This window comes from Panthera uncia, unplaced genomic scaffold, assembly GCF_023721935.1.
Source record: "Panthera uncia isolate 11264 unplaced genomic scaffold, Puncia_PCG_1.0 HiC_scaffold_465, whole genome shotgun sequence".
In the NCBI taxonomy this organism is placed as follows: domain Eukaryota; kingdom Metazoa; phylum Chordata; class Mammalia; order Carnivora; family Felidae; genus Panthera; species Panthera uncia.
In genome coordinates this window covers 1-11,471 of record NW_026059611.1, presented here as the reverse complement: position 1 = coordinate 11,471, position 11,471 = coordinate 1, and the positions used below count along the sequence as shown (strand labels likewise).

At 59.0% G+C, this 11,471-nt stretch overlaps 1 protein-coding gene across 1 annotated transcript; it reads left to right on the top strand.

The window, feature by feature from the left end:
- Window positions 1–820: 820 nt before the first annotated feature.
- On the top strand, window positions 821–11,373 carry LOC125918130 (serine protease hepsin-like; the record flags this gene model as incomplete). The annotated part of the gene is made up of 7 exons (XM_049624177.1): window positions 821–1,006; window positions 1,559–1,628; window positions 7,343–7,444; window positions 7,532–7,573; window positions 10,896–11,025; window positions 11,099–11,221; window positions 11,333–11,373. Coding segments are annotated over exons 2-7 (454 nt in total), but the record flags the coding sequence as incomplete, so codon positions are not given.
- Window positions 11,374–11,471: the final 98 nt, after the last annotated feature.

Sequence of the window (11,471 nt, the reverse complement as noted above, 5' to 3'; positions counted from 1 at the left end):
GGGTGCATGGCTGTCCACAAGCAGGTGTCTGATGGTGACCCTTGGGTGTCTGGGTGTTTATCTGGCCCTGGGGTCTGACGTGGATCGCTCTTGGCTGCTGGCGGGACAGTGTGTATCTGCCTGTGGACACTTCCGGCCGCTTGGCCTGGGCCTCAGCACTCAGTGCTGCCTTTTCCGGGCCAAGCCCCCCATCCCCCCCTGTGTAGGACTTCCAGGTTCCAGAGGTCACTGCTGCAGGCAGCAGGGAAGCTGCCAAAGCAAACCAGCCCCCGTGACTTGTAGGAAGGCAGCTGGGGGGGGAGGGGGCGGGGGCCAGGGCTGGGGCAGGGACCCGGACTGCCTTGTTCAGGAGCTGCACATGGGGGGCAGGAAATGGCAGGGGCAGTGGCAGGCTTGGGGCTGGGCAGGAGGTGCTAGAGGAAGCAGGGGAGGACAGGGAGGGAGTTAGGCCTGAGCTGGGGCAAGGTGGGGGGGGGGGGGCGGGTAGGGCGGGGGCTGGGCCAGAGGCAGGGGCAGAGGCAGGGGCAGGGTGGGCTTGGGGCAGCCGGGGCCCTCTGTCTGGTTGCCTCCAGTTCAAAGGCCCATCCTTCAGTCCTTGCGGGCACCCCCTCAGCCCCACCCCCCACCCCCGGCCTGCTCTGTCTGCCCAAACCCCCCCCTTCCATGTCCCCTCAGACTGGCACACCTGGGCCCCCTCCAGGCCGGAAGGAGGCGATGCGGGGGCAGGCCGGCCAGGTCCAGCCCCTGCAAACCCTGCCCCACCAGCCAGGTGGCCTCCAGCGTTGCCGATCCCTCCGCCCTGCCCCCCCCCCCCCCTTCCCCCGCCTCTGGCCCAGCCCCCCTCCTCCTCAGGTGAGGCAGCCAGGCCTAGCAGGCCCCACGCCGCCCGCTGCCTCTGCCTCCGGGCCACCGCTGCTGCGGGGCCACCATGCTCCTGCCCAGGCCCGGAGACTGACCCGACAAGGGCACTATCTCTCAGCTCCGCCCCCACCTGCCGGACCCCAGGGTAAGGACCGGGGCCCTCAGTTCCAGGCCGGGACACGGGTCCCCTCATCCTCACCCTACCTAGCGCCCACCTCCCAGCAGAGGGGCTCCCAGACGTCTCTCCAAGGACCTTGGAGCTCCAACCCCGGCTCCCTCAGACACAGGGATGGGGCCCCAGTCCCCGCCTCCCTCAGACCCGGGAGTCTGGGCTCCTACGCCCCTCCTCCCACATACCCAGCAGTTCAGAGCCCCCAAATGCCTTTTTCCCCAGGACCCAGGAGTTCAGGTCCCCAGCTCTCATCTACTCCCTCAGCCCCAGGAATTCAGACCTTCAGCCCACTCCTCACCAAGGCCCAGGCACGGGGGGCGCCCAACCCTGCAAATCAGGCGTCCCTTGGCTGCTGGTCAGACACTGACCCCATCCTTGAACCCGGCCCGATCTGCGTCCGTGATCACGGCGTGCTCTGGCCAGGGCCCAGTCCCTCCAGCCTCCCTGGATGGGCGCCTGGGACTGGGGGCACCGGGGCTGGGCTCGGCTCCCCCAGGCCCTGCCTCTCGGTTCATCTCCCCACAGGTCCCTCCCCGGCCCAGGAAGTCAGCCGGGGAATCATTAACAAGAGGCCGTGACATGGCGGAGAAAGAGGGTGAGTCCCCTTTTCCTTGAGTCCCAACTTTGGCTCTGCCTGGCGCCCCTCCCTCTGTGCTCTGTTCCCAGCCCTCCACCCCCTCAGAGCCCCCTTGCTCTGGCACCCCTCCTGGGCCCACCCCCAGCCCCTTGTGAAGTCTCTTCCACCTGATTAACTATTAACCAAATTTTCTGTGGGGCTGTGCCACCACCCGCCTTCCCGCTACCCCATATGACCTGCCTGGCTCCATGCCTCAGTTTCCCCTCACACCCCAGTGATCTCTCAGTGAACCCTGGACCGTCTTCTCCTTGGGGCTAAGGTGGGAAGACCAGCTATCATGGTTAAGGACACAGACTCTGGAGCTAAACGCACAGGCCTGTACTTGAACCTGCCACTTTTTTGCTGTGTGGTCTTGTACAACTGACATCGTTTCTCTGGGCTTCATTTTCCCCCTGGGTCAAGCATGGATCCTAATGCTACCAACCTACCTACCTGCCTACGTACAGGGGTTGTTGGGAGCTCGGAACACACACAAGGCACCACTGTGGGGCTTAGCATGTGAGACACATGCCATGAACTGGAGCGGTTATGACAGAGGTCGGCCGACTTGGCGTCCCCGGGACCCGAGACCCCCACCGATTCCAGACATTCCTCCCACCTCCCCGCACTGTGGGCAAAAGAGCAGAGGGAGGACTTTGGACTCGGCCAGGATGGATGGAGAGGGGAGAGGTCGCAGAGAAAGCACTCCAGGAACGATGGGGGAAAACATGCGCCCGAGTGGCTGGCACTGAAGGGCTCTTGGCAGGCCCCGGTGGGGGCTCCAAACAGCCCGCCTCTCCCTCAACCTCTTCCACGCTTGGGGGCCAGCTGGAGGGGCCCGATCAGGGGACGGCCTTTCCTGCCTGCCTCTCCAGTGGGGGCCGGCTCCCTCTCTTCCTCCTGCAACCAGGCTAGCTGGGTTTGGTCCCAGGTGGTGGCACTTTCTGACTGGGAGGCCCCAGATTTATCCTCTCTGGTCCTCAAGCTTTCATCTGTAGAATGGAGATGATACGAAGGCACGCCTCACAGGGTGGCATGAGGGTCTGAATGGCACGCTCGGCAGGAAGGGCCGGCTGTGTTGGCTGAGACGATCAGTGTGGACACTGCCCTTGTGGGGTCTCAGCACAGTTGGCAGATCAAGCCCCAAGCCGCACGGCTGTGGCCCAGAGCGAGCCCAGGCTCGCAGTGGCTCAGGAGGGGGCACTTGTCCTGGCTGAGCAGGTGGGTGACGGAGCCTGGAACCTCAGGGATGGCATGTCTCCTGGGGTCCCCGGGCCCGGGGCCCCTGTGTGAATGAACTGGGGAGAAAAGCAGGTCATTCCCAGAGGGGTGGCCGGAGATGGTCTGGCTACAGAGAGAAGCAAGGCAGAGTGGGGCTCCAGTGCACCCCCGGGCAGCTCAAGCCGGTCCCGTCGCGGCGTCCTGCTGGCGGGGCTGGAGCCGGCAGTCAAACCTGGATACAGATGCTGAGAGGTTCTGGTTCTGCGCCGACTTGCTGGGTGACCCAGGGTAGGTGGCTGCGCCTCTCTGGGCCTCCTTTCCTCATCTGTACACTGGGGATGAGGATAATGATACTGTCCTTATTAACACCTGGTGCAAGGATGTAAGGGAAGTGCAGGACGGGGCTAGGACAGGGCTGAGAGCCATCCCTGCCTTGTGGCTGCTACATCTGTGTTGCTTTGAAGTGTGCCCAAGGCAGGCTTCTTGGTGCTCCCCGGGGACTCAGAGTTGGAGGAGGCGATACCCGGGCCGACACTCAGGATGAGTAGGGAATAGGTAGGGTGTGCCAGGCAGAGGGAAGAGTGGCTAAAGGCAGGGGCTGACAAGGCGCTGGGTGTGCAGTGGCACATGGGTAATTCGGCTATTTCTGGAGGTGATACCGGAAGTGGAGCTGGGGCAGCGGTGAGGTGAGCAAGCCGGAGCCACGTCTCTTAGGACTATTTCTGCTGAAGGGCTGGCTGATGCCTTGGCAGTGCTGGGTCTCTCCGCAAGATGGCGCTGGTGGTTAGTCTTCGTTTCTCTTCTACTGACTTGTGTTTTACAAGTTCTGGGGCTTTTGACTGCTCTTTGGAAACTATTGGGTGTCTGATAAAGAAAGCCCCATAAGACTCTCTGGGAATTTGGGGAAACATGTTCAATCCCCGAATCTTTAACAGCGGCACCACAGGGCTGAAGGTCTAAGACTCTGTCCTGGGGACACTGGGGAGCCATGGAGGGTTCTAGGTAAAGAAGGGACAGGATGGATTTTGTGTTTAGGAAGATCTTCGGGCTTCTGTGTGGAGGCTGGACCAGAAGGGAGGCTGAGCGCAGGTGGGGCTGGGAGCAGGGAAGGAGAGGGTGGACAGGAGATGCTCAGGAGGCCTGCAGGCTGTGAGCTGGCAAGCTGTGTGTGTGGCAGGGGGAAGCATCCTGCAGATGAGGGACAGTCCTGAGGATGAGAGCCTCTGACGGGACCTGGGGGTTGGGAGGACATTGAGGCCAGTGTCAGACCAGGAGGGTCCTGTGGGCGGGGACATCTATGAGGCTGCAGGACAGAAAAGGGAAACTGAGGCTGTGGAGGTGTGTGAGACAGATATGGGAGCAGGGGACCTGAGTGGGGGGAGGCCATGTGCCACCCTATGGACTCCAGGTTTCAGGGAGTAAGAAGAGGGTCAGGGGATGGGGAAGGCCCCATCGGAGAAATGGAAGGAAAATCGGGCACGTGCCGTATCCCGGAGGCCAAAGGAGGGCCCTCCATTCAGGAAGTGGGAGCTGGGTAGGATGAGGGCTGAGCCACGAGCCTGAGTTTCAAGCCAAGGAACCAAAGATGTCACTTGTGAGGGTTTGCAGCCAAATGGTGGGGGCAGAAGACCTGAGGTAGGGCAGCCTTAGTGCCCTTGGGGGGCAGAGAGCAGTTCCTGCGGCAGAGGCTGGGCAGGCTGCCTCCCGGGCCCGGAGGCTCCCCTGCTTCCCAAGAATCAGGGCAAGGAGGCTGCCTCATGCCCACAGGGAGGACACTTCCTGCCTCCGCAAAGACGAGCCGTGAGGAGGCCTCTCACACAGGCGGACCCAGAGTGAAGACGCCTCCTGTCCCCCCACGGGCACCTGTTTTAGGGTTACTCGAAGTCCCCAGATCCAGAAGGCGTGGAAGGAGGTTCTTCCCGCCCCAAGAGACACGGGGTGGCAGCGCTTGGCACCCCAGCAGGCACACCAGAGCCTCCGGGCCGGGCCCAAAGCCCTGACAGGCACCTGAAAACAAAGGGACCAGGACCAGCCTCATGGCTGCAGGGAGTCAAGACCTCCCACCGGAACCAGGAAGATGGTTGGGGGCAGAGTCGCCGGTGGGCGGGCGTGGGCGGGAGGCCAGGGTTGGCCTGGCCCACTGTGGCCTCTTTGGAGGGAGGGAGTATTTGTTTTCTCATGCCTTGACGGGAACTGCTGGCTTCTCAAATTCTTAAGACACCCAGACTCCGGCCGTCCCAGGAGGATCCTTGACCAGGCCTTGCGCCGTTCTGGGTGCTGGTCTGGCCCTGTGCCCACCAGCTGTACTAGCACGACATGGAGGGGAGAGCTGGGAGCTCCTGCTGCCCCGGGGACTGCCTGCAGGTGCCAGGGACAGCTGGGCACACGCCAGGCCCTGCCAAAGGCTTTTAGCAGCCCTGCATCTTCGGCCCTCCCGCAATCCCTAGCCAAAGGGGTTGGCTCTTAATCCCCAGGGCCTCTGTCACACTGGGAATAAAACCCCCCTTCTCCTCAGGCTACTGGCCTCCCTGGTTGGTCCCAGCCTCAGTGCCTGCCTTCCCCCAAGCTCATGCCATTCTGGCCACATCAGTGGCCTCTCTCAAACAGATCATATGCTTATTTTTGCCTCAAGGATTTTGCCTGTGCTGTTCCCTCAGCCCACAGCGCTCTTCCTTGAGATCTTTACATGGCTGGTGTCACCCTTCAGGTCTCTGCTCAAAAGTCCCCTCTTGGGGAGACCTTCCCTCAGCACCCTCCAGAGGCCACCTGCTGCCCTGACCTGCATTATTTCCTTCATAGACTTCGCCACGGTCTGGAAATGATCGAGTTTGCTTACTTGTTTATGTTTTCCCCTCAACCTTACACATATGAGAATGTGAGCCCCACGAGAGTGAGCATCTCACCTGTTTTGTTTTGGGATGTGTCTCCTGAGCCTAGAACGGGGCCAGGTACAGTGGATGCTCCAACAGGACAATGAATGAATAGAGCTCCATTTACCAATGAGAAAAGTGAGGCCCAGAGAGGTGAAGGGTATTGCCCAGGACCACACAGCTCTAATGTAAAAGCATTTATTGAGAACTTGTTCTATGCCGGGCATTATAGCACGGGGAGAGGTAGCATGGCTTAGTGGTTCTACACTTGGGCCCCAGCACCAAATGTGCCCGGGGTTCAGGACTCAGCACTGCCTCTTGCTGGCTGAGTCACCCTGAGCATGTGACTCCACTTCTCTGAGCCGTAGTGCTTCCTGCTTGAAGAATGGGAACCATAATTGAAATGAGGCCTGAGTAAGTGAATGCATTTAGAGCAGTGCTTGAGAAAATAAGCCTGTGATTAGAGTTTGGCTATTATTTAAGAGAACTTGAAAGTACTATTTTTAGGTGAGTGCTGGGAGGATGCCCATTAAATAGATGAGAAAGCTGAGGCTCAAAGAGGTGATGCCACCTGTCCAAGGTCCCAGGGAGGGAGGGGTAAGGCCGACATTTAAAATGTTTTTTAATGTTTATTTATTTATTTATTTGTTTGTTTGTTTGTTTGTTTGTTTATAGCATGGATTCTTTAACTCTTTTTTTTTTTTTAACGTTTATTTATTTTTGAGACAGAGAGAGAGCATGAACAGGGGAGGGTCAGAGAAAGAGGGAGACACAGAATCTGAAACAGGCTCCAGGCTCTGAGCAGTCAGCACAGAGCCCGACGCGGGCCTCGAACCCACGGACCGCAAGATCACGACCCGAGCCGAAGTCGGCCGCTTAACCGACTGAGCCACCCAGGCGCCCCAATGTTTATTTATTTTTGAGAGAGAGAGAGATAGACAGACAGAGAGAGACAGAGCATGAGCGGGGGAGGGGCAGAGAGAGGGAGACCCAGAATCCGAAGCAGACTCCAGATTCCAAGCTGCCAGCACGGAGTAAGACCAATATTTCAAAGTGGGGCTTGCGAATTTTCAAACTTAGGTTCTTACCCTCCAGGGGCACATTTGACCTTGGAGCTGGGTCCTGCGGGAGAGGTCTGGCTTTGGGAGAATACCCAAGGACGGAGGGACCGGAGCAGACTGGTGGTGAGGAAATGCCAAACAGGAGGGAAGTGAGCTGCCAAGGGGGCAAAGGTCAAGGGTCACAAGAACCTCTGAGAGAGTTATCAGAAGTGAGAGTTTCGAGAAAAGGGTGCAACACGATGAAGGAGATAGCAAAGTGCGGAAGCGCCTGTCATGTGTCACCGACACTGGGGAGGAGAGATCATTACCCGGCAGGAGTGCGGCTGTCCCGGCCACGCCCCTTCCCAGCGGGAAGCCTTGTGGAGCTGGACACCTGGTTGTCCACGCTGTAGGGGAGGGACGGCCCTGAGAAACTGGGCCCAGGGCATGGCAGGCTCAGGCGTGCTAAGTTAGCCCTGGGGGCTAAGAGCTGGCTCCGTGCCCAGACCCTGCCGTGACGAGGACAGGCCTGGCGGTGGCTCCAGCACGGTGTCTGTTGCAGGTGGCCGGACTGTGCCATGCTGTTCCGGACCCAAGGTGGCAGCTCTCGCTGCGGGGACACTGCTGCTCCTGACGGCCATCGGGGCAGCATCCTGGGCCATTGGTGAGAGTGGCCTCTGGGCCTCTACCCTCCCCTGCCCCCTGCAGCCCCCCCGCCGCCTGCCTGCCCTCACCTCTACCTTCTCTGCAGTGACCTTTCTACTCAAGAGTGATCAGGAGCCGCTGTATCCGGGTGAGTAAAGCAGGCTGGGACCCTTTGGGAAGCCCTGGAGGACACATGTACCTGGTGGGAGCTCCAGAAAAAAGGTCCTGAGTGACTGCGGGAGCCTGTGCAGAGAAGTTAGCAGCGATGTTGTGCCGTGTGGAGGGCCTGCTCTGGGCCAGGCACTGTTCTAAGCACTTCACTTGTCTGGTGTCTCTTAGACTCTAAGTGCGTGACCCGCTTGGTGCATCGTGAAATTAAATTAGGGAGTTGAAAACCGCATTTTAAAAATAGATTAGATTAGAAAATACCACAGTGTACCTCTCTCTGTAAGAAAAAGTTTTGTTAATCTTCTGTTTCGGTTTTACGAGAGTGGTACTGTTTATCAGTCCGTTTTACAGATGGGGAAACTGAGGCTCGGAGCAACGCAATGATTCGCCCCAGAAAGCACAGGTTCAGGGCTACGCTGTGATGTAAAATGTGTTCCTTACTGCGAGGCAAGGTCAAAACCTGTCTGAGGGGTGCCGTATGAATTCGGCGACCCATTCTAGTTCTTCTGGGAGGCGGCTGCTGTCATGACCCCCATTTACAGATGTGGAAAATGAGACCAGAGAGGACACACAGCTGATAGATGATGAGGCCAGGAATAGCTGTTAGACTTGCCTGGTAGAGCTGTGTCTGCAGGCAGCTGAGAATGAATGGCCACACTAATAATAGATACAGACACTAAATGTGGAGTGAATGGATGAATTTTCCCAGATGCCAGCCCCGGGCTGCCGTTCTGTGGCCCAGAGCAGCAGGAAGAAAGGGGAACTTAAGTGTCGGCATGTATTTTTCACTCCCGTGAGCCTCATCAGTTCCATAAAGGGCTCTGCTCACGTCAAGAGAAGAAATGAAAATCCAGACAAGGGAAGCCTACGTCCATGTTGGTCATCATCTCAGCACTTGGCATGTACAGGTGCCGGGCGCAGGCCCCTGGGCTCTATGCTGTCACTTCATTAACCCTCCCCTAAAGCTCATTTTAATGTGGGGAGGCCGAGGCACAGAAAGGCCCAGCGATTTACTGCAGGTCTCAGAGCTAGTAAGCGGCGGGGTCTGGGATCTGAACCCAGGTAGCCTAGATCTGCTTTTGTGCAGAACAACTACACTCTGTTGTTTCTCGAGAAATAGCCGAGCAACTCGCCATAGTGACGGCTAACATCTGCCAGGCCCTGGCTGTAAATTTTGCACCATACCCCGTGAATTTGGAGCTGTTATCATCCCCATTTTTCAGATGGGGGTAACTGAGGCCCAGTGAAGTGAAGACCACACACTGAATAAGCGGCAGGACAGAGGGGTCGTGCCCCTGCCGAAAACCCCTCCATAGCTCCCCACTGCCGCTGGGCTAAAATCTCAACCCGTTGCGGCTCCAAGGCTCCTAGGGTCCATCCCCCTCTTCCGCCCGCACCTCACGCTTGCGTCTGGCACTCGCCAGGGTCCACTCTCATGCCCTTGAAGAACCCTCCCGGTCCCACAGTCTTTGCTTATCACCTCCCCCCGCCCCCTTCCCCATCCTGGTCAATGGCAGCTCCATCCTTCTATGGCTCAGGCCGAACACCGTGGAGTTGTCCTTGACCCCTGTCCTTCCTTCACAGCCACGTCCACTCTGCCAGCAAACCCTGTCCCTGCGACCCAGAGTCTAAACCCTTCGCCCCCACCGTCCCTGCCCCTGGCCCAGCTTCCATCCACCCCCTCCTGGACACCACCGCAGCCCCTCCCCAGGTTCCCCACTGCTCTGCTCCCGGCCCACAGGCAGAGGGAGCTTGTGAACCCCCGAGTCGGGTCAGGGCCTCCCGGCTCAGAGCCTCCCCTGGCTGCCCCTCTCTTCGGGGAGAAGCAAAGTCCTGGTGTTGACCCAGCCTACCTCCCAGCTCCTCTGCCTCTCGCTCACTCTGCTCCAGCCTCCTTGCTGGTCCTCCCCCACCGCACCCCCCACCAGCCTTGGGTTCTCTGTACTCGCAGGTCCTGTGGCCTAGTTCTCTGTTCCCTCACCTACCTTCCCAACTCTCTCCCCTCCTTCAGATCTACATTCACACTGCACCTCCTTAACGAAGCTCTCTCCGTGCCCGCCTATGGAAAATGGCAGCTTCACCCCGCACGCCAGTACGCCCCTGCCTCTGTCAGGCTTGATTTGTCTCCCGGGCTCCTTTTGTGACACACCATCTATTTTACTCATTTGTCCCTTTCATTCCCCGTCTCACCTACTGGCCTTTGAGTTCCACAGAGCAGGGGTTTCGTCTGATTCGCTTATTGCTTTGGCAATTTGTCCACTGCCCAAAACGGAGCCAGGCCGTGCTGAGGGGTAAATGTAAATACATACGCCTGAGGCCTGTGACCTGGCTTAGGTGTGAAAAGGGGTCCTCTGGCCATGTGGGGAGCAGCCTAGGAGGGGCTAAGAGGGCCTTCAGTTCTCAACACAACCGGCCCCAGACATGAGGAACCCCCCATGGGCTCTCTCCAGCCTTACTGTGTCTCTACCCCACCTCTTCTCACAGCTTGTGATGAGGTGTTTGGTTGAGTGGCTTTTTTTCTGCTGTCTGTCTTTCCCACCCCTGGACTTGGGCTTGGTGAGGGCACAACCCAGGGCTGCCTAGGTCATCTTTGTGCCCCCAGCATCACCCCACACAGGACTGGGTACGGAGTATATGTCTAGTTAACACTTATCTGGTGAATGAATGAATGAATGAATGAATACTACTTGGAGAAGTGCCATGGATTTTAGTATATTCAAGGCTTGGACAAGTCTTGCAGAAAGGATAGCTTTTCTTTCTTTCTTTCTTTCTTTCTTTCTTTCTTTCTTTCTTTCAAAAAAACTATAGGGTATCTAGATACTTTGGCAATCTGATGTGTCAAGGGTCTTCAGGCTGCAAAAGACAAAAGGAAAAAAGAAACAAACTGGTTAAACAGAAAGGGAAATGATGAACTTACTTCTCCAACAGTTCTGGGGGTCTTGCAAGCCTGGCTTCATCAAGGGGCAGATCTTGGCTTTCCTCCGCGTTGGCTGAGTTTTCCCCTCCTGGGGGTAAAGATGGCCCCGGGAGATCCAGCCGCACACGCCATCCTCTCCGGAGCTCGCTGGAAACCGCTTCCCTCTTCCCAAATGGCCAAGCAAAGGGTCAGACTAGCGGTGCATGTGCAGCTGGCTCAGGCAGCCCGGCGGCCACAGGAAGGTCCCCGGGTTCCCAGCCCATAGGGGCCCCCCAGCTCCTATTGGCTCCGCGGAGACCCTGGCCTGGAGCCCCGCAGGGTCGGGCGGGCAAGTGGGTGGGCACAGCGGGGAGGTGACCCAGGCGGCCGTCCTGTCGCCCTGCAGTGCAGGTCAGCCCTGCCGACGCCCGGCTCATGGTGTTCGACGACACGGAGGGCACGTGGCGGCTGCTGTGCTCCTCGCGCTCCAACGCCGGGGTGGCGGGCCTGGGCTGCGAGGACATGGGCTTCCTCAGGTAGCGGGCGGCCCTGGGGGGGGGGGCGGGCGGCGCGGGGCGGGAGGAGCAGGCCTGACCCCTGCCTGCCCAGGGCCCTGGGCCACTCGGAGCTGGACGTGCGGACGGCGGGCGCCAACGGCACGTCGGGCTTCTTCTGCGTGGACGAGGGGAGGCTGCCGCTGGCCCGGAGGCTGCTCGAGGTCATCTCCGTGTGGTGAGGAGGGCAGCGGGCAGGGGCGCCCACCCGCCCGCGGTCGGTGCCCTTTCTTCGTCTTAATTGGCCTCTCTTTTTATTTCTGCCTCTGCCCCTGTCTTTCTCTCACAGTGACTGTCCCAGGGGCCGTTTCCTGGCTACCGTCTGCCAAGGTGAGACCCTGAAACTCAGAACCCTCTCCCTTAGGCCCTCCCCCCAAACCCAGAGCAGGGCCATGTCCCATCAGGCACCCCCCCCCCCCCCCCCCCCC